General features: G+C 43.1%; 1 protein-coding gene across 3 annotated transcripts in view; it reads right to left on the minus strand.

Moving 5' to 3' along the window:
- Usp13 (ubiquitin specific peptidase 13) overlaps positions 1-22,520 on the minus strand; it is a 102,292-nt gene that overhangs the window by 12,586 nt on the left and 67,186 nt on the right. For all 3 annotated transcript variants that reach the window (XM_051185834.1, XM_051185833.1, XM_051185832.1), the window contains 8 exons: positions 19,054-19,179; positions 17,941-18,094; positions 14,555-14,729; positions 6,667-6,755; positions 4,130-4,252; positions 3,558-3,584; positions 2,677-2,820; positions 1,156-1,313 (listed from right to left, as the gene is read on the minus strand). In XM_051185834.1, the coding sequence (XP_051041791.1) occupies positions 1,156-1,313; positions 2,677-2,820; positions 3,558-3,584; positions 4,130-4,252; positions 6,667-6,755; positions 14,555-14,729; positions 17,941-18,094; positions 19,054-19,179 (996 nt within the window). The remainder of the gene's footprint in view (positions 1-1,155; positions 1,314-2,676; positions 2,821-3,557; positions 3,585-4,129; positions 4,253-6,666; positions 6,756-14,554; positions 14,730-17,940; positions 18,095-19,053; positions 19,180-22,520) is intronic.

A 22,520-nucleotide genomic window follows, 5' to 3' on the forward strand; every position in this document is an offset into this window, starting at 1 on the left:
AGACCTAGGATGACTGTTCAGGTGGCTTGCTGTTTCTGTCCTTGCTGCACCTTTTGGAAGTTGTCCATCCGCATTTCCTGTCTACTCTAGTATTGTTAATTTCCTTCTCAGGTCTTGATGAGGTTGAAGATTAAACTATCACAACTATTATTCTCTCTTCCTAGTTAGATATATTAGGTACTAGACTTACATTTTCCAGCTTAGGACAACTCTATTGTAAACTCCATTATGCCCTCACCCTAGGACTAGATATGTAGGTCATTTTGTTCTCGATTTTCCTTTTCTTGGAGCACACTTGTTATTCACTGTTTTGTATATAGTTTTGTATTAAGCCTAAATCTTTTCTTTAGACTAAAAGGGGAATTGTAGTGAGATAGTCCTTCTGTGGCACTGACCACGCCCATTGGGGGGTGGAGCGATGGGCGGAAGTGACCTGTGGAAGGAGGTCGGAGGGGGCCAGGAAGGCACTCTCTTTCTGGCGTGACTCAGACAGGAGAGGATCGGGTTGAATTTCCTGGTGTTCATCTGTCTAGGTTGTAAGTTATTTCTCCCTGAATAAACATCTATTCGGCCTATTTGTTTATCCTGATCCTTATTTACCGCAATAACAAAGGATGGTGGGCTTTAGCATGAATACCTACACCACCAACCCATTGTTGCATAATCCCTTCCCGGTGAATCGAGACATTCATAACTACAGAAGAAACTCTACTCTGCGGAGGGAAACAGTAGCAGAGAATCCCAAGGACTTTTTACAAGGATCTTCAAGACATTATTTCTCCAAGGTCTCCATATCAAAATGGCATGGTTTCATCTTAAATACTTTCTAACCAAGCCAGAACCTTGGCACCTCTAGAACCTGACAAACTCCAAGCAGACCTGTGAGCCCTGCTATGAAACATTCAAGGTCCTGGTCATATTGGCCCAGCTCCATACCCTCTTATGCCCAAGCGTACTACATGAGTACATCATCCGTTCATTTAGTTTTGTGTATACTACATGCAAATAAATCTTCTTGAAGTGTGATGGGACACAGTCAGACAAAGATGACTTGAAATGATCAAAGGACATTGGGAGGTCTCTGTTGCCAAGGACCAAATTGAAACCACCTCCAGCAAGGCCAAAATTGCCTAACTCACAGTTACCAATGCTCACCGTAGCTCGTAGGGCCTGCACTGCCTGATTGCGCTGAAATCCCATGGACGTGATGATAGCTACAATTTCCTCAGGAGGTTGGTTGTCCAGTCCAGTAGCACCAAATACAGAGGCCCCAGCTCCTCCATAGCCAGGTATGGCCAAGGGTTCAGCAAAATCTGAGGAAAATAACTGTACTAAAATTTTTCTGGGTTTTTGCTTTGAAAACAAACATTGTAAGAGTAAGTATATTGTGGAAAAATAAACAAAATTGCATAACCAGATCTGAGGCTAGACATATGAGTCAATGGAGGTCAGAAAGCATTTGGAGGATATGGCTATCTGCATACAAAGCCATAAAGACAGAAGCTCCTCCTCATGTAACACAAAATCAACTCAAACTGGATCATTGTCTTAAACACAGGAGCTAAAAGTATCAATTTAAAGAATTAATTAAAATAATTTTAATTTTTTTAATTAAAAAAGAATACACAAGAGTCAGCCTTAGTGACATTGGGTTAAACAACGGTTCCTTGTATATGACACAAAAAGTATAATTCATAAAATGAAGTAGATGTAGATAAACTGTGGTATGGCTATACAATAGAATGCTATATGGCCATAAAAGGGAAGTACTGTTCATGCTACAGATTAGACCCCTAAATACATTATGAAAAGCAATAGAAGCCTGACACAAAGGCCTCATGTTGTACAATTCCATTCATATAAACTGTCAAAAATAGGCAAATCCATAACAATTGTAGGATACCCAGAAAGTGGATTAGTGAAGGTTAAGCACTAGAGAGAGCAAGAACATGGAAGAGACGGTGTCTGAGTTAGGGTTTCTATCGCTGTGAAGAGACACAATGACCTCTGCAACTCTTATAAAGAAATACTTAATTGGGGTGGCTTGCTTATAGTTTCAGAGATGCAGCATGGAAGCAATCAGGCAGACGTATCACCAGAGCTGAAAGTGCTGTATCTTACAGGCAACAGAGGTCGACTGAGTTACTGAGCAGTTTCCTGAGCAAAGGAAACCCCAAAGCCTACACATACAGTAACATAAGTCCTCCAACAAAGCCACACCTCCTAACAGTGCTGCTCCCTGTGAGATTATGGGAGCCAGTTACATCCAAATTACCACAGATGCCTCCCACCTATAGCATTTCTTTTGGTTATACAAAAATATTCTCGAATTACACAGTTGCTTAATTGTAAAGTGACTACAATCCATGTGAATGTACACTCCTGATGGGTGGATATGTGGATGACATCGTCAGAAAGCAGATGAAACAGGAAGCAAGGGAAAGGGCCTCCATTTCTCCACTTTTCCATTTCAAGCTTGAAATAAACACCACATCTTTCTAATGATCAACCAAATGTGGACACCTTTAAGGAGGAAGTTATTCTAAGAAAGCTGTTGTTTAAAAGATTAAGACTGTGACTTTGTCCAAACTGTAGCATGTTACCATCTGAAAACTCATCCTTGGGGACACATCCTTGGGGACATGAACCCCAAAGAGCCCCCATATGGCCACCTACCAGGTTCCTCCATGTGAACGATAATCCAGTTGAAGGCCACTTCAGCTCCAGTGTTTCCAGTGAAGTACACAGCCTTCCGGCAGGCTTCCAAAGGGAAGCCCATCTCAGCCAGCTGCATCACGGAGGATTCGTCAATGTCTGCAGCTACAAGTACAGCAGGGTATCTCACCATGAAAAACAGAATTTTCCACGTCTTCCCACCTTCATTAACCTTCAACCCCTTATCTAATCTACAGACAGCCTGATGACAGGTCCATTTTGTTGGCGCTTAATTTGACTTCTTTTTATGCTATGTAATTATTGAGCTATTCATGAGAAAAAAAATGGTATTATTACCTCAATTTACAAATGAGGTAATTGAGGCCTATAGAGTAGGAAACAATTTGTTCCAGGCCACACAGTCCTAAGCAGCAAAGCCGAGGTTCCCTGACAGGGCTGCAGGCTCTCAAGGGTCACTTAAGCAACATGTCATTGGTCTATATTTGTTGCTTACTCAACTTACAGATAGTTCCACCCAGGAATAACTGCATATATCCAGCACAAAACAATGCTACTTTGCTGAACTACCATGGTGGGGGGAGGGGGAAGATGTCACATTAGGAGCTGAAGAGATGGCTCAGAAGTTAAGAGCACTTGCTGCTCTTCCAAAGGACTTAGGCTTTGTTCCTAGCACTCACATGGTGGCTCACAACCTTCTCAAACCCTAGTTCCAGGAACTCTGACACCCTCTTCTGGCCTCTGTGGGCATCAGGCATTCACATGGTACACAGATATGCATGCAGGTAAGACACCCATATATAAATAACAATGAACAAATCTTTAAAACATGTCACACTAGCAACAACTGTAAGACAACAAAAAACATTTTTAAAGATACCTACGGTCTATCAACTGGTTCATCAGGCGATCTAGAAATGAAGGAATGGTTGATAAATAAGAGCTAGCCATGGCCAATAGTTTTACAAAAAAAAGAAACCATATCAGTCCAAGATATTTCCAGACCCTCTCACTCTTTGTTACCCACACACACCACCTGCAAAACAGTTCATTACAGTAATGATGGGAAACAACAGGTTTGGGGGTACATAGAAGCAAATATAACAGGAAATTTTGACATCTCCGTGAGATAAATAATTTCAATCTCTGTATTTAATTCTAAGAACACTGTCTACTTATAAATCAAGGGCTCTGGCCTGAGCATTATTGATAGGGACAGTATGAAAAGCCATCCTGGCTTCCCTGCTGCTCACCACTGTCTGTAAGCCCTTTCAGGGCCTCTGCCACCAAGGCCCAAAACAGAGACTCACACTATATGTGTTTGAAGTGCACAGTGCCTTGCTTAATTCCTATGTGTCTAGATCAATGACAGGGAGTAGTTTAATGGTGAAATAGTAACTACACCTGGCTGGAAGAGGGTGGTAGGGAGGAGTATCCTTCCAGTAGGAGATGGTACCTTTTGAGTCATCAGGAATGACTATAGGGGGACTGATGTCTGGAAGTTCCTCTTCTCCTGGCTGTAAGCCCCTGGCTCTGAGATGGCTGATATCTAGTAGGTCTGGCATATCAATAGAAACATCTGCAAAACAAAAGATTATATTAACTGGACTCTCCAGAGCCCGCAATCAGCTCATTATAAATCTGCACGTGTTCACTGCATGCATATATCTAGGCAACCTAAGGGACACACAGCACAGCAGATTTGTCAAGCCACATGAGAGTTAATGGAGGGCTCAGGGAATGGGCAAGGAGTGGTAGGACAGATGCATCACACTGGAGAGCAATAGGTCAGATAAGCCAGAGATCACAGACTAGCAACCAGGTTATCTGTGGTCTGAACTCATTCCATTTTGTATTTCTTAAAATATGGACATGATTTAATTTTAAAATTCAGACTTGCAGATTTCAAAAGCTGTGAAGCATAATCTCTTGTGTTAACTGTCTGGGCTTCCCTTTAGCTTCTATTTTGAACAATGGTGGCCTCTGTAACCATTTCACACTGACCCTCACTGCTCTGGACTGCCCCAAACATGCACATCATGCATAGGGGAGAGGATGTCTTTCTGAACTGTGTTATTACACACAGTGGAGCCTGCCATGAGAGTAGGATGTGTATACCTCTACCCAGCAGCTCTTCTTTCCTGCATTTTGCTTCCCTACCCTCGTTACACATTTGGGTTTGAAAACTCCTACTTTATACTTTTTTACAATCACGATGAACACTGTAATGATTGTAAGCAAGTTATAAGTTATAAATTATAAAGCGCAAAAGAACTTGACTGAATCATTAAGTGTCTACCCCTGGATGCTATGAGAGAAAAACAAAACCCTCTTGGCTCAGTTGCTACTGCATTTGAATTACTCGGATGCAAGATTTATAAGCCAAATAGCATCTGAGATGTAGTGCTGCACCTATGCAAACGAATAGAAGTGGATTCAACTACAATTACAGGGTTCTGTTCTTCAGGCCTAAAGAATAACTGCCTCCAAAAGATGCCACACATGTAAATCCTACTTAAGATACAAAGCAGGCTGGGCATGGTAGCACATGTCTGTAAACACAGAACTTGGGAAGTGGAAGCAGGAAGATCAGAAGTTCAAGGTTAGCCTCATCTACACAGTAAATCTAAGGCCATCCTGGGATACATGAGATGCTGCCTCAAAAAAACAGACTAAACAAATAGGTGTAAATGAAATAATATTATCCAGGAACTAAAGCTAAGTTTGGAAAGTTAAATTTAAGGACAAGTAAAACTAAACACAAGGTCAGACTCACAGTATTGATACAACTGTTCCTCAAGAGAAAAGTCTAGGCCCTCCTTGAGACTCCTTTAAACTTGATCAATAAAATCTGATTTCATTTTTGTTCCTTCACAAAAATTCCAAGAACAACAACAAAAAAGAAAGAAAGAAAACTGTCCAAAGAAATCCAAAGTTTTCTATCCCAAATATCTAGTCCCTCCAGAAATGAATAGAGTGGTCAGCTCCCTATCCTCAGACCCTCTCTACTCCCTAAAGTCTTCCAGAAAGAAAACCAAGGGTTTCCTGAGCATTGGAAATGCCCAGCACAAAGGAAAAGCAGTCACTGTGTGCCCACCTGCACCAAGCTTCCTACAAAATCACCCTGGCTGGTTTTCCTCCTGTCTCCCTGTCCCTTGTACCAGTGTCTTGATGACTCTTAAGACTTGCAATGTTTCCTTGAAGAAGTTCTCAAACACAGATCTGTAAGGGATTGGCAAACAGTTTGAAGTCCTTGCTTGAGAAGCTATAAAGGGCAAAATACACATGTTTCCACATCCTGGAGCCACTTAAGACCCCCCCCCTCCCAGACTCAACCCTGGTAGTGGAGGAAATGGCCTTTATGCCTTCTCTGGAAAATAAGCCTTCCACGATGACCAAGGGCCTTACATACAGGTGAAAAGAAAGCCCAGTGAAGCCCAAACCTTCTTTCAATTATGCAAAGCAACTGTTTCCATGTGACTGTTAAAAAGTTGTATGACTTAGATGAATGTCAGCAGAATCTACTGTATCTCAGAGGCAGGGAGGCTGCTAAGAGGAGCCTGTATCCCCAGCTACCTGCTATTCCAAGCGTGGCGTCTAGACTAGCAATGCCAACCTGAGTCTGTGAGCACAGAGAAAAGTGGGGTGGGTTAGAAACACAGTCTCTCAAGCCACCCTGCATCCGTCAATTAGCACCCCAGTTTTCCAATGACCCCAAGTGACAGTATGCACAGTAGCATCCGGGACGTGCCATTGTGAGGACTGTACTTTCCCTCCTAGAACATGATGCTTCCAGAGCTCAGGAGTGAAGGGGTGATTAGCATTTCTTATTGTTGGTGTTTCTCAGGCTGTGAGCCCAGAGAAAGGGAGAAGTAACAGAGACAATGGAATGGATGTGATGGGGGCAGATATCCCCACAGCCTCTTTCACATGCCATGTCTTGTTAAGTGGCTCACGTTATAGTTTAAGCAAAAGCATGCAAAGGATACCTACCAAATTTTCTGGGAACCCAGTCAAGACCAAAAGTGAACTTCTTTATCTGCACTACCAAGTATTCAGGGAATGAGGCAAAGCGAGATGTTCTGGGAAACACAAGGGGAGGAAATCAATCAAACAAGGAAGAAAGAAAAGTGAATGCAGTCTACAGAGCTCCTGGCCTCTCCACGAAAGAAAATGCCAGGTGTGGGGCACGGTGAGCATGGCATGCAGCTGTTTCACAGCAACCGCTTTGCTGCGACATTCTGGAAAGTGCTTTTCAACCATCTGCTTTCCCAGCATTCTTTCCCAGCATTCTTGCAGGGCATCCATGTATGTACTTGTAGGTGTTCTCAGTCAAACACCCACCATGTCTGTGACGTTCCCCAAGTGATGCTGAGAAGCCTTGCTTCACTGCAGCCGAGTCACTGCCTCCTGGCAGTGGGCTGGTCCAAGGGAAGCTTGGCAGAACTGGATTTAGGCTGATCTTACAGTGCCTCTTTAACTACCTGAATCTGGTAGCAGAGTCCTATGGATAGCTCTGTTTCAGAGTAACTATCTAAACTATCCAAGTCTAAGCCTTACTTTAAAAAGACTCTAGTTTATGTGTGTGAGTGTTTGCCTGCATGTGTGCATATGCACCACACTTGAGCCTGGTGTCTGCAGAAGCAAGAAAAGGGGGCCACGTCCTCTTGGACTGGAGCTAAAGGTAGTTGTGAGCCACCATCTGGGTCCTGGGAACCAAACCCTGGTCCTCTGCAAGAGAAGCTAGTGCTCTCAACTGCTGAAGCATCTCTTGAGCCCCCTAAACCTTATATTTTAAAATTAATAACATTAATTCTGAATTCACATCAAACTGAAGACCAAATATCTGGGGCTTGGGTTTAATCACTCTCATGCACAGACTGACTACTCAAGGTGTACATCAGATTCCTGCCTTTGTTCCAGCTCACCAATCATCACCTTCTCCAGTGTCTGGTTCTATTTGGCTGTCGATGTAAACAGAAAATGAGCCACATCCTTTCTTGGCCTTTTGGCTAAAGTCAAGTATAGAAAATGAACCATGGTGGATACAATGGGTCCATTTTTAAAAAGGGCTGCCTCCTCCAAAGCCCACTTTTGAATTAGAGCCATTTGCCTATTTGGAATACATCTTTTCCCAGAATGTGCAGAACAAATGACAATGCATTACTGCCCTCTACTGCAGAACAGTAGACACAGCACAGGGCTGACCTTAGGCAAAGAGGACAGAAGTGCAGCTTTGGCTCTTCATTTAGGCTCCTTAATTCACTCCAAACCTGGGTAAATCACCAGCCCTTTGAGGCTTTTGCTGTATCTAGAAATGAACTTACTGGTGTATCTGCTGTGCAGTGCTCACCCTAGTGAAAACCTTTTGACACAATAGACCGTGTTGTGCTAAGGAACTGAAGTAAATGCTCTCAGCCCTAAGGTCGTAGACACTGAATTGGCCCATCACTGGCCTGTATTTACCCCTCAGACAAGTTACATAGCCTGCTGTGTCTCAAATTCTCCATCACGAGGACAGCAGAAGAGAACAGGGCACAGTCAAGGCAGCTAAGAGAGCCTTGCCAAGGAATTGATCTAGGATAATCCAGGCTCTTGGAAGAAATTTATAGTCCCTCCAGTTAGGTTCTCTGATTGTCTGAGAAGCCTCAATAATCATTTTCACTTGAGAGGCTAAGAGTTCTGGTTTATTACAAACAAAATTCACTCGCTACTGTGGCATTTTCAACTAACACACACACAGTTATCTTTTAACTGTAGTATGGGGTGGAGGGGAAGAGGAGAAAGAGAGAAACATGCTTATGTATGTGGACACAGCATGAATGTGTATGCCAAAGACCAACGCTGGCTTATTCCTCTCTCTCTCTCTCTCTCTCTTTCTCTCTCTCTCTCTCTCTTTCTCTCTCAGGCAGGCAGGCTCTCTCTCACAGGCAGCCTCCCTCTCTCTCTCTCTCAGGCAGACAGGCTCTCTCTCACACAGGCAGGCTCTCTCTCACAGGCAGGCTCTCTCTCACAGGCAGCCTCCCTCTCTCTCTCAGGCAGACAGGCTCTCTCTCACACAGGCAGGCTCTCTCTCACAGGCAGGCTCTCTCTCTCCCAGGCAGCCTCCCTCTCTCTCTCAGGCAGGCAGGCTCTCTCTCACAGGCAGACTCTCTCTCTCAGGCAGACAGGCTCTCTCTCACAGACAAGCTCTCTCTCACAGGCAGGCTCTCTCTCACAGGCAGCCTCTCTCTCTCTCTCTCTCTCTCTCTCTCTCAGGCAGGCTCTCTCTCACAGGCAGACTCTCTCTCATACAGGCAGGTTCTCACTCTCAAGCAGCAGATTCTTTGCTGAGCCAATTCCCCTGCCCCTGACTTTTTTTTTTTTTTTTTTCTCACATGAACATAAAATCTGGGGAAATCTCATTAAATCAACGATATGCAAATGCTGACTTGGGAGCCATGACAGTTGCAGACTCTGCTAAATAGCTGTGTGAAAATTTGACTGGTGAAAACAGGGTACAGCCAATGGATCAGTTTAATGTTGGGACAGAGGACGGGAACCACTGAAGGCTTGACTTTGTTACAGGTAACTACCAACCTAAAATACAAGACAGCAGAGTAGACTGTTGCCACACTTCAAAAGCGAGTGTTTTCAAAGCCCAAGCCTTACACTCAATCTCGGTTGCAATAATTGCTCCATATGTGTCTGTTCAGGCTCATCTCAAGAGAGACAGGACATCAAGCTCACAGTTAAATCCAACAATGTCAGAAAATGTGCTTTGTAAAAGACCAATGAATAAGTATAAACAAATCATGTTTACATTCTCCTGATGTGGGATAATGCTCTTGTTCACTGTAAAGATTTGTCACTCACATTGGTTTAATAAAATGCTGATTGGCCAGTAGTCAGGCAAGATGTATAGATGGAGCTACCAGACTACGAGAATTCGGGGAAGAGGAAAGGCAGAGTCGAAGTTGCCACCCAGGCAAAGAGGAAGCAAAATGAGAAAAGGTACCAAGCCACATGGCTAAACATAGACAAGAATTATGGGTTAATTTAAGTTATAAGAGCTTGTTAGTAATAAGCCAAAGCAATAGGCCACACAGTTTATAATTAATGCAAGCCTCTGTGTGTTTATTTGGGACTGAATGGGACAGAAAATTTCATCTACATACTCCTTTATTACTAAACTTAATCCGTATAACTTTTCTTAGAAAGCTATGCATTTTTGATAAAGACTATCAGAATATAAATCCAAAACCTATGCATGGGTACACAATTTACCTTTTTAAAAAGCTGTGGGAATTAAATTAGTTAAGACACAGAAAATGCTCAGAATAGGTCTTGGCACTACTTCTGGGTTGGCAGTTATCTAATGCCTATTAGCATTATTTAAGACATAAATTGTTGACTTATTACAACTAAGACTAAAATGCTATGAAGACATTTTACTAAGAAAAAAAGATGAAAGTCACAATGACTAAAATGATCTGCTCCATAGTGTTGAAAACCTGCTAAGTAGAAAAGAGTACTAAAGAGTAATAGTCCCTTTCTACTAAATGTGCCAAAAATATAACGAATCAACCACATTCTGACCACATGATCCAAGGCAAATAAACACACACACACACACACACACACACACACACACACACACACACACACAAACACACACAAACACACACACAAGACCACAATAATGGCAATACCAACACCACCCATCCTGCAGCTACTGACAGGTCCTGGGCAAAGAACTTGCTCTGCTCAGCTCCCTTGGACAATCTCAGTTCTATAAATAAAATACTTGTTATCCCTGCTTTACAGATAGATAGGCCCAGGTCACATGGCAGCTGACCTGGAGAGTCTTCTCTGGAGCCCACACTATGCTCATCTCTTCCAAGTGACAAAGAGGAAATGGAAACCCCTCACAGCCACACTGGCTCAAGGACAGGAGTTGGGTCTTGTCCACTCTCTGCCTAGAATGAGCAATAGTAGTCTTCCCAGACTTGGTCTGTTAGGATCATTTATACCAGTGGTTCAAAACCTTCCCAAGGCCTCCATCCTTTAATACACTTCTTCATGTTGTGGTGACCCCAACCATAAATTATTGATGTTGTACTTCACAACTGCAATTTTGATACTGTTATGTATTGTAATATAAATATCTGTGTTTTCCAGGTCTTAGGCAACCCTGTGAAAGGGTCATTTGACCTCCCAAAGGGGTCATTTTTATCTGGTTCATCCTGACCTACAGACCCCACCAAGATCAACCCACTCTGTTTTGTTTGTTTATTTTGTAAGGCTCAGGTGTGTGTGTAGTCTAGGCTGACCTTGATCTCTCTGTGTTGTTGAGGCTGCCCATGAACTCACTATCCTCCTGCCTCAGCTTTCCATGTTCCAGGATCACAGGCATGCACTACTACACATGGCCACCAAGGACACCTTTTGCCTTTTTCTGGCTTTTTGGGCTCTGGGTCTAACAAAAGGAAAGTTCATGACCTTACATTAACAAAATGTCAGGCGAGTCATGGCATACACTGCTAAAAATAAATTAAAAATAAAGAATTTCCAGAATTTCACTAGCTAGCTGGCTTTGCCAAATGCCAAAATTAGCATTTGAGGTGTAATAAAATATAATAGGAACAGTGAGCATGTCTACATATGGACATGGGCATAATTTCATGGGTAACACAGGTAAACCTGGGTTAGGAATGCAGTCTCTGAGCATAGACAGGCCAGCTCAACCTCTCAAGCATGACACTTACTGGCCAATTGCTTCTCCTTTCATTGCCCAATCTACAGAGACTAAAGGAACCTACCTCACACAGTATTAAATGTGATAGCTAGTGGGTGGGAAACTGGACTACAGCAAGTCCCTATCTCAGAAAACAACAAAAATAATAAAGGAAGAAACAGCCCATGGTAAGTTCTCAGTAAATAGTAAATTGTCTGTATACTAATAGCTCTAGTCTTCTTCTTTCCCACAAGGACTGTTTCTTCAAATAATAACAATTATTATGCAATGCTAATTATTTTCACACATGCAGGCTGAGGAGTTGGCTCTTTGAATAAACAGCTCACCCCATAGATTTGGGGGCCTGGGTTCAGATACCCAGAAACCATGTAGTGCTAGGCAGTGATACACTCAATCCTCCCAGTGCTCTTACAGTGAGGAGGGAGAGACATAAGAATTCCTGACAGACTGCAGGCCTACCTGCAATATGGCTGAAATATGCAATGACAATAAAAAGAGAGGCCATGTGTCACCAAGATAGAAGTGGGAGAAGGTTGTCCTCTGACGTCCACATACACTCTTAGGTGAGTACCTGTACACACTGTGCATGTGCGTGCGCGCGCACACATACACACGCACACGCACGCGCACACACACTGCTACAAGCCTCAAGATCACACAGTAATTATAAAGCCATCACATCATGAGACAACTCAGAAAAATTAAGAATTCTTCTAATAGATTAAACCAATACAAAAGTCTTATTTGGTGTTACAATCTTGTGAATGAATTGGCTGTTTCTGGCTGTAGATTCTTACTGTAGCTTATTCCTTTTGCAACAAACTTGGGATTTACTTACCACAGTTTAGCACTATCTGATCATTTACTGGGAACAATTCCTCCCCTAAATTTGGAGTTTACTGATTACATTTCTTAGCTATGTGTGAGACCTGTTCCCCACTATCAAGTCCTTGTTCCCGGCTCTTATGTGATTGCAGAGATCTGCCTTCCTGCAATTACCTTTATTGACAGGCATCTATTTGAACAGTGTTTAGGGCCCAGGCAAAAGAATTCCATCTAAGACATTCCCAGATATCCAAGGACATAGAATTACTACCTGCTCAAAGCAGTTGATTCAGAGCTGCCTAGAAAAAAATAAGCATGTCTTAATTTAACCTCACTGGGAGATAGAGAAGTGATAACCTAAACTAACCCTGCACTAAAAGATTCTCAAACTTCTTGTTTTATTAACTCAAGGTTTTAGCTCAGGGGTTTACTGCTTCCTTCTGTTTACCCTGGGAAGATAGTGACAAAGGTAATTAGCCCTTTTGTTCATCCTCAGGGAAAAGTAAACTTTCCTAGAGACTCATGCTGCCACAGAGCACTGGAAAGTGCTTCTTGTACAAATTAAACTTAGACCATCTCCTTGACCTATAGCCCTAAGCAATTGGTACTAAATCTCTCCTAGCAGTTTTAGTTCGTTGCTCTGTGTGTAAATCTTATCTGTCTTGCAAACCCTGAGAAACTCAAGCCTCACATTATATAGCAAAAAGAATTACTGTTGCAAATATACGTGTGTGTGTGTGTGTGTGTGTGTGTGTGTGTGTGTGTGTGTGTGTGTGTGTGGTGTGTTCAAGAACTGGAGAGAGAAAGAGAGGAAGACAGGAAGAATAAAGGAACATGCAGAGGAGCAATTGTGTATGAGTCAATTCTTTCCCTCAGATTTTGGTTTCTTCACTTATCTGTGGCTCCTTTTTCTTGAACCCTTAACGAAAATTTTAGAAGCTGGCCATTCTAAAGTTGTTGATAACACACCAGCCATCCCTGCAATAAAATTTACCTAATGATTGACAGCTGATAATAGAATGAATGGCTACTAACCCTCATCTCAAAGTGGACCTTTTCAAACTTACTTGATAAAAATGGGGCTTTTGATGGGTTTTATTTTACTTTGTTTTGTTACTTTAGTTTCTCTGGTTTTGCTCTGAGGCATGTGGAGACTAGGTTTTGGAATTGCTGTTGTTTTGTTTTGTTTTTCTATAGTGCTGGGAATCAAACTCAGGACCTCGCACACACCAAGCAGGCCCTCTACCTCTGAGATGCATCTCTAACCCTTAGTTTTAGAAATAAGGTGTTTTGTGTTCCCCTTTCTGGCATGGGAAGTCTAACATGATGAAGCAAAGCATGACCCCAAGGGTTCTGCACACAGCAGCTGGTAGCAGGCTCTCCAGGTTGCTGGAAAAAAAAAAAAAAGCAGGCCACCACAGCCCTGCACTCTTCACTCTGTCAACTCAGACCTCAGTCTCACCCTTGAAGAGGAGGCCAAAGTAGTAAAATTCCAGACAAGCTTCCAGGAGCTAAGAATATAGCTGACTGACAGCATGCTTGTTCAGCATCTATGAAATCCTGGGTTTAATATCCAGCATGGAAAGGGGGTATAGAGAAGGAGAAAGCAGACTTCTCAATTAAAAGGTAGAAGGAGAACTGAATGGACATACCTTTCAGCAGACCTTTATTCTATGTCTCTATAAGAACTATTTTCCCAACTCAAGTGACAATAGGAATAGGGTCAGCAAGGACTGACTGTATCAAATCATTAAGTGAAGAAAAAAAAATTGCATGTACCTGACAGTCGGGCTCACAATATGAACATGAGGTAGGTAACTCCTGACTTGGTTGTAATCAGTTCACCATGCAAATGCCCACGACTACCTGGCATGCCCAAGACTCCCCTAAAAGGTACACAATCAACCAAGGCCTATGCTAAATCTTAACTGTAAAATTACAAGAAAATGCAGTGGTATTTACATATGGAAGGCTGCCATGAGTAGTTTTGTGATTTCAGTTATCATTCTTGCCATGTGGGAGTAAGGATGTTTCTCAACCCTACTCTCATGGCAAGAGAAAAAAAAGAAAAAAAGGAAAATGTCAACTGCGGAATAAACCACAATTTTGCTTTTCAAAAAAGGAGGTGGACACTCCCCCACCCAACACATAACCCCAAGTCACAGGACTGTCCTATTGGTCAGGCTCAACAAGTGGAGTGAATGACAGCTGCAGGTGTATATTACAATCCATCCCACTCTCATGAATAGCATTTGTGAACTCTCAGGACACCCAGCCCCCTCCCCTGCCTCAGCCCCCATCTCAGTCAGCCTTACTCACTTCACCCCTGCAGACTTTGCCTGCAGGGCACTGCTCCAGAAGTCATCCACATTGTCTGGTTCAGCAAAGGCCTGAAGGCAGGCACTGAATGGGATCTTGGCTCGCACCAGCTCAGGAAGGGGTCTTCTATTTGCTTCCGCTTCCCTCCTCATCAGTTCATAGGCGATCAGCTCATCTGAGGGAGAGCAAGGAAGGAACCTGCAGTCATATGCCTCTCCCGCATGAGTGGCATTGTAGGTCATTGTAGGTCAATGTTGCTGCCTGCCTGCCTGTCTGTCTGTCCCAGAGAAGACTGCCCAAAGACCCTTCACAAGACTGACAGGCTTTGTGGAGTCAGAAACACTTTATAATTCTATGTTTGGTTGGTTGGTTTTGTGAAGAACGGCTTCTCTGTGTAGCCCAGCTGTTCTAGAACTCACTCTGTAGACCAGGCTGGCACCACCTGTCTCTGCCTCCCAAGAGCTGGGATTAAAGGTGTGGGCCACCACTGACCAACTATTTCTTGTATTTTTTTTTATTCTTGTTTATTTTTGCTATTTCATTTTGGGTCCAACGAGAGGGAACTGAGTCCAGACCAGATCAAGCATGGGGCATCAATGATTTGGGGACCTGCAGCTATTAGGGAGCCAAGGGCTCTTCTCTCCCCAGGCCCTTCATTTCCCTGATGAAAAAAAAAAAAAACTGAGGCTAAAGGTCAAAACTAACCAATCACTGGCAAGCCCAACTTAATGACCTGGTCAATAAACAGAGATGAGGCCCAAAAGGGATGTAAAATCCATGCAAGGGGTCAGATTTTTCTAATAACTGGGAGCTTGGGGTGAGGGGCTGCTGCCAACTTCAAGCTGTCCGGAAAATAACATGAGCAAGGAAGAGAGATAAAATCAGGACTGTCACTGAGCTCCAGACAATGGCCAGATTCGGTGTCATGTGCTTTCTGCAGCAACTGTGACTGTGGTCATGGGTTCCACAATGGCATGAGGTTAAGGAGAGTATGTGTGTAAGCCTGCCCTTATCCACCAGCACCATCACCAACACTGATAAATACATCCTCCCATCAACCCACTGCCTGGAGGTCTCCCAGGGCAATAATAAGGGGAAAGGGGTGTGTGTACTAGGGGCTTTAGGGCCAGAGATCTGCTCACATTTTGACACCAACTGCAATTAAAACATCACAGGTACTTTGTCATTCCTGGTTGATTGTTTCACAATAGCAACAATTCCCACCTAATAGATTGGCTTGTGCACATACATATTTCCTAACCACCCCCCCCAAAGCTTTCAAAGCCCCTTCTTTGTCCGTAATCAGTTTACAGCATAGTACTTCTTATCTAGCCTAAAAATGTTAAATATTGCTAGAAATCCAGAAACTAAACTATAAATTTTTTGTCTTGAAAAGATTACCACTCATATAGTGCAGGGAATTAGAGATCACAGGATTGTGAAAGCTATTAAAATCCAAGGGGATTCATTCATTACCCACTAAGGAAAGCAGGTGTTAAAGGGGGGGGTCCTTGTGCTTCTATCTGACAATGAGAATTCTCACAAGAGGATCTGAACCACAGCCTGGTGTAGATGATGATTCTGCAGTACCTGAACACTGCTGCTCCTACTAGTCCCCATTACTGCATGCCACCAACTCATCACAACTCTCCTCATCCTGCATTTAAAACAGCCCCTCGGCCTCACCATCCTTGAATACATATACACAACTTCCTACAGAGCATGTGGATTCCCTTTTCTTTGAGATTCTCAAACCAACATTAATTTTAGAGAACACTCTTTGTCACCAAGGCTGACAGAACTGAACAGAACATGTATGAGGTGAGCAAGGAAAACCCATTGTTCCTTCCAATGGCTCAGTGGATTGGCAACTTGACAGGCTTTCTAGAGTAAAGCTGCCAGGCACAGCTGTCAGGGATTATCTAGATTAGTATAGCTCCTGACCATGCCTGTGAGAGACTATCTTGGTTAGTTTCATTAGAGTGGGAAGATCCACACTAAAAATGAGTAGCTCCATCAGCATCCTGACTCCTAAGAAGAAGAAAGCAAGCTGAACATGAGCAGTCATCTCTCTCTGCTTCCCAGCTGGAAAATAACTGGCTCTGGTCAACATGACTTTCCTATCATGATGGACTATATTCTGTAACTTTGGCACAAAATAAGCCCTCCCTCCCTCTGTCCCGTCTTCCCCTCATCTTTCCCTCCCTTCCTCCCTCCCTCCTTCCCTCCCTTCCTCCCTCCCTCCTTCCCTTCCTTCTTTCCTCCCTCCTTCCCTTTCTCCTTCCCCTCCCCAATTCCCTCCCTCTCTTCCTCCCCTCCCTCCTTCCCCTCATCTTTCCCTCCCTTCCTCCCTCTGTTCCTCCCCTCCCTTTTTCCTTTCCCTTCCCCTCCTTCTCCCCTCCCTCCCTTCCTCCCTTTATTCTCCCCTCCCCTCCCCCTTCCCTTCCATCACTGGCTTTTGTCAGGCACTTTATGGAAACAAGAGAAAAAGTAACTAAGACAGCCCTCACGTTCAAAAGGCAGCAAAGCACCCACTCCATAGCCTCCCGTAGCTCAGACAATGTTGAGAATCTAAATGTAGTCTAAAACTGTATGCACGGATAGACAACGAAATAATTTCATCTTAAATCATCAGAATCCTCACTTCCCAATATCATAAAAAATTAACTCCCCCAAAAAAGTAGCAATAAGCACTTGGAGAGGATTTTTCTTACAAGAATGGCAAGTACCAAAATGAGCAATCCACCAGCCATTTTGCCCTCTCCTTCTCTAAGACATGAATACTAAGGAATGTCATTCATCCATTCTGCCTGGAAAGAATCAGATCATACTTAGAGTATGAGAAGATGCCATGCCCTGAAAGGCTACATGGTGGCACCTCTCCTGCATGTGAAGTCCAGTCATTGTCCTATGGGGCTCACTGCTACAGAGTTGCATGCCACAAGTTACCTTACCTCCCAGGAGGTCTGCCTTAAGGACCAGCTAGAAGTGTGTTTGCTTCCCAAGATCTCTGATTCCACTTCTAATACCCAAAGTTGTGTTTCCATCAAATTCCATACCACGCGTATTATCAATGGAACGAGAGCATTCTGCCCACGTCACCACAAGCAGTACAACTGTGCCCACTGCAGCTAACCATGAGTGACATTTCTGGGTCCTAAAGTAGCCCCTGTCCATAGCTTCTCCACAAAGCCTGCCATAATACATTTAGCTGCCTCCACAAATAGTCACATGGGACCTTGGAAAACCATGCGAAGGGCTGTGAAACCCAAACACGTCATCCAAGTGAAACATGAAGCCCCATCCCAGTGACTGAGCTCCTTATCTCTGGCGCAGGTCTCCCCACAGGGAGACAATGTGGCTCTCTTCCCTTTCGGGACTGTTACCTTTGTTGGTTGCTGCCTCCATGGCCACAGGTAACTGCATGAGATAGTCCACCCTCTCTGTGTAGCGGACCTTTCGGGTCTGACAGCACTGAATGCGCTCTTCCACCAAAAACCGGAAAACATCACTTGGGTTTTCTGAGCCAATTCGATTCCTCTGAAAGTCAGATAATACCAGGTGAGTAGATGCAGGGGAATGAAGTCATGAATAAAAAAAAATAGCACTGTGTCAACTCCAATTCTGGCATCAAGATCTTGCTTTATGGAGCATTTTTTCCTGGACATCAGAGTTAACCAGACTAAGACACTGTGATTTATATAGTGTCCCAAAATGAGGGGTTGGGTAAATAAATTCAAGTTCATCTGTGAAGTAATATTACTAAGTCATTAAACCATATAAGACAGATGGGTATGGGTGGAATTAGAAGAAGGAAGGAAAATAAGTTAATGAAATAGAAAGAGGGAAAAATATTGTCTTAGGAAAACCAAGGTATGTTTGGAACAATTTCAAATGCACTTAATGTCGACTATATATAAATAAAGAAACCATGCTATATTAGGATACAGAAGGGTATGGCAACATTCTTCCAGCAGGCTAAGGGAAATCACTACTGACAACACAGAGAATTCACAGTATTGAGAAACGACTGAAAGGCCAGCTTCTATAATGTTAAAGGCAGCAGTCACTATTAAGACAGTTCTGATTTAATTCTCTGGCTTTTCTCCCTTTTCCATAAAGAACACTTTCATAACCAAGGAGGAAAAGCTGCTGTCCTGTTGCTTGCTTTAAGCTGGATTCTTCATGGCTTCCATGGAATTCAGCTCTGCTACACTAGAAACATGAACACTTGAGTGGTAGCTGGGTATCAAGTAGCTGGAGGAGTTCTCAAGGGGCTCTGTCCAGAGACCAAACACACCCATAATACACACAGCATGAAAGACATACAAAGCCAGCAGCATCTGGAACCCAAATGTAAGAAGCAGCCACATCAAGTGCACCAAGCAGAGACAGCCACCAAGAGGCCCAGTGAGTGACTGATGTAAAGAGAAGGTCAAGCCATCACCAGTGTAGTTGGTGCATTTCTGACCAACCTTCAAGATGCTCTCAAGACTTACCTCTACCAGATTGACCAAGTGCAAGAAAAACTCCTGGGCATCTTGCTGTCTATTAGAGGAGAATTCTGGATGGCTCTTGCTGACAAAGGCTTTGAACATGCGTGGAGAGATCCCATTCTGCTGAGGCTAGAGTAGAAAGACAAAATCATCTTCTATAAGTGAAAAGCCTTCTACTATTATTCTGCTAAAAGTACATAGTAATAAAATGACTCCCTAGTGACATAATGCTGTACTCATAACTAAGAGCATCACTCAGCTCACATCAGAGAAGCGCCTTGCAGTAAATGGTAATTACCAGAGTCCCATAACGGGGCCATGGCAGAATGAGAGACTTTACAGAGCACCCAATCTTAAATGGTAAGTCTTTATCAAACTCTCCCTTCAAGCCTCAGGGATCTATGCAGAAGAGGAGGTAGGAAACTATTGGAGAGAGGAAACTATTGATGTATGACTCCAAAGAAACAGCATCTTCCAGGGACAACAGGACTGATGCACATATAAACACGCAGAGGCTGTGGTAGCATGCACAAGACCTGCACAAGTTCAAACAAGATAAAATCCCAGCATTAAGTAAGAAAGGAAAGTGGATACATGATCCCACCTCTAAATAAGAAACTGTCTGCAATGATACTTGTTGATAGAGAAAAGTCAGTTTTCTTCAATGGAACATCACTAGATATATCAATAACACTCTAGGGCAGGCACTATGGCCAGGAGTAGTTGGCAACACGAAACAAAGTTCATGTTTTGTTTTGTTGGTTGGTTTTTAATGGACTTTTTGTTGTGTTGTGTTTTGGAATTTTGTCTTACTGTTTTTTTTTTTTCTTTGACTTTTGTTTTTTGTTTTTTATTGTAAAGAAAACATGAAGTTAGGTAGGTGGAAGGATCTGAGTAGTGTTAGAGGAAGAGAAAGAATATTAACAAAATATGGTGAAATAAGCATATCGTCTGAATGCCAAGTGGGTCCAGTCTAACTGTGAATCCTACCTTTCAAATGAGGAAAAAAGTAATCATGACAAGAGCCAGCATCAACCATCCAGATATGTAGACATTGCTCTACATACTTTATGAGAACAGGACTGGTTCAGCTGACAAAGTGTTTATTTGGCATGCATGAAGCCTTGGCCTCCTCCCGAGCACCACAGAAAACAGGTGTGGTGGTGCACACCTGTAATCCCAGCACTCAGGAGGCAGAAAGATCAGAAGTTCAGTGTCATTCTTAGCTACATAGCAAGTTCAAGACTCACCTGGGATCCATGAAACAATCTAAAAATATAGAGACACGTATATTCACATATACATGTATGGATGTATAGATACAGATGCACATACATAGTGAAACCTTATGTAAGAACAAATTAGGACTCTTCCTGTAGACTCAGAGCTCAGAACAGTGGGTGGCCAATGTTCCGCTTTATCCACAGACTTGAGGCCCATCCTTATAGGACATGTGACACAGTGACCAAACTTCAGAGCAGACTAGAGATGCACTATGGAAAGGAACTCTGGCAGAAGAGTAGAGGAAGAGCTCCTGGGGCTAGGGAGGTGAGTTGGTGGTTAAGAGCACTCACTGCTTTGCCATGGATATGAGTTCAGTTCCCAGCACCAGTGCCCAGGCTTCAAGCAGCTTCAGAGGAGCCAATGTTGCTGGCCTCTGCACACACCCTCTCTCACAAAGGTTGATTACTGATGCCTGTCAGTGCCCAAAAGGCTTGTGGGAATGCATTATGCTTTCTCTCTACATGGATGCAAATTTGGACTTTTTCTTTTTTAGTGTATGTATATGTTCAAGTGTGTGCACAAATGTGTGAGCACCCATGTGGAGGCCAGAGGTCAATGTTGGCTGTCTTCCTCAGTCACCTCGTCACTTTATTTTTTGAGACAAGATTTTTCACCAAACCTGAATGAAGCTCATGCATGGGCTAAACTGGTGGCCAGTAAGGATCAAGGACGACCCTGGCTCTGCCTCCCCAGTACTGGGACTAGAAGTAAGTCTGCCTCCTGACTTATTTATATGACTCCTAATGGTTTGTTCCCAAAGCCCTACATCCAAGGTTGTTCTCTGACCAATAAATGCACAGAAAGACACACGTGCACACATGCACACACGTACACACTTGAATACACATGAACATATACACATAAACTGGGCTCTGCATGAGGCAGTTTTAAAAAGCCAAATAAATAAATAAATAAATAAATAACCAAAAACTCAAGAACTGAGCTAAGGAAGCCACATTTTCCATTTGACAGTGGCCTAGTGATATCACCTAAGTGTTACTCCAGCCCTAGCATACAAAATGAGGACAGAGGATGCCACATGACCTGCTGCCTTGGTTGTAAGCTATCTCTTGACCACGTTCTTTGTAAAAGGATGGCCCAGTGTCTCCAGAATAGCAACCACCCAGGAAGCCTGTGGTACGATGAGAGTACAGTACTTTAATTAATAAGCAAGCCATGAGCTAGATGGAGCTTCTGGCACATCAGAGCAATGCCTGAAGATATTTCCAACCACAGACTCGGCTCAACCTATTCCTAACACACACGTTTTCAAGACAGTTGATGGTCGGTTTCAGCACTGTATAGTATTTGGAAGAAGAACTGTTAGCATGATCGCTCTGAGTAACTGACACAGGAACAATTCAGTGTGTGGAGTAACGGCAGCTCATACAAACATGAATGGCGAGTCCTGCTGGCAGACACATTCTACCGCAGCCACACTTCAAGGCCAAGTGTGAAAGTGCTAACATAGATTCCTAGGCAGTCTTTCTCCTCCTGCTGTTTGTCTTATCCTCTGGATTAAAGTTGTAACAATAGGAATCTTTTTTATAGGTGACATGGTTTATTAACCAAGACATTACTACAAATCTAGGATTTCCCTTCATCTGTAGTAGATGATTTAACCTCAGGATGTGTACCCATCAGGAAATAGAAAAGATACAAGACAAGAGGCAGAAGTGAGAAGTGAAAAGCCCAGTCTATTACAGAGCTTTGTCTTAGCTTTGTAACAATTCAACGTGACCATGACCGAGGGAGGCAACCTTGAGAAAGACAGTGTCTATGGTTTGATTTACTTAGAAACATCACTGTCCTGTACTTGTGTGCAATGGAATGGATTGGGTTCTTTTTTTTTTTTTTTTTTTTTTTTTTTCATGTTAAAAAAAAACCACAAGAAATATATTTGCCCAACAGGGGCAAATACAAATTAAAGAAAGCAAGCTCCATGCTTAAAGATAAAATGCTACCACCTCAATATAATAGGATGCTGGCTATCTCAGGTGATGCTAAAACCCACAACGGTGTCAAAAATATTTAATTTGGGAATCAAACTGCCCTGAACACAATTTCTCAGGATGCACAACAACTTCAAACATGCTATTTGCATGGGAAAAAGCCGAAAGGGTTCCACCTTTAAATCATTTGCAAGCACTTGTCCAGTTCAAACAGGATCCAAGTGTGAGCCTCAG

The sequence above is a fragment of the Phodopus roborovskii genome, unplaced genomic scaffold, assembly GCF_943737965.1.
Source record: "Phodopus roborovskii unplaced genomic scaffold, PHOROB, whole genome shotgun sequence".
Lineage (NCBI taxonomy): Eukaryota > Metazoa > Chordata > Mammalia > Rodentia > Cricetidae > Phodopus > Phodopus roborovskii.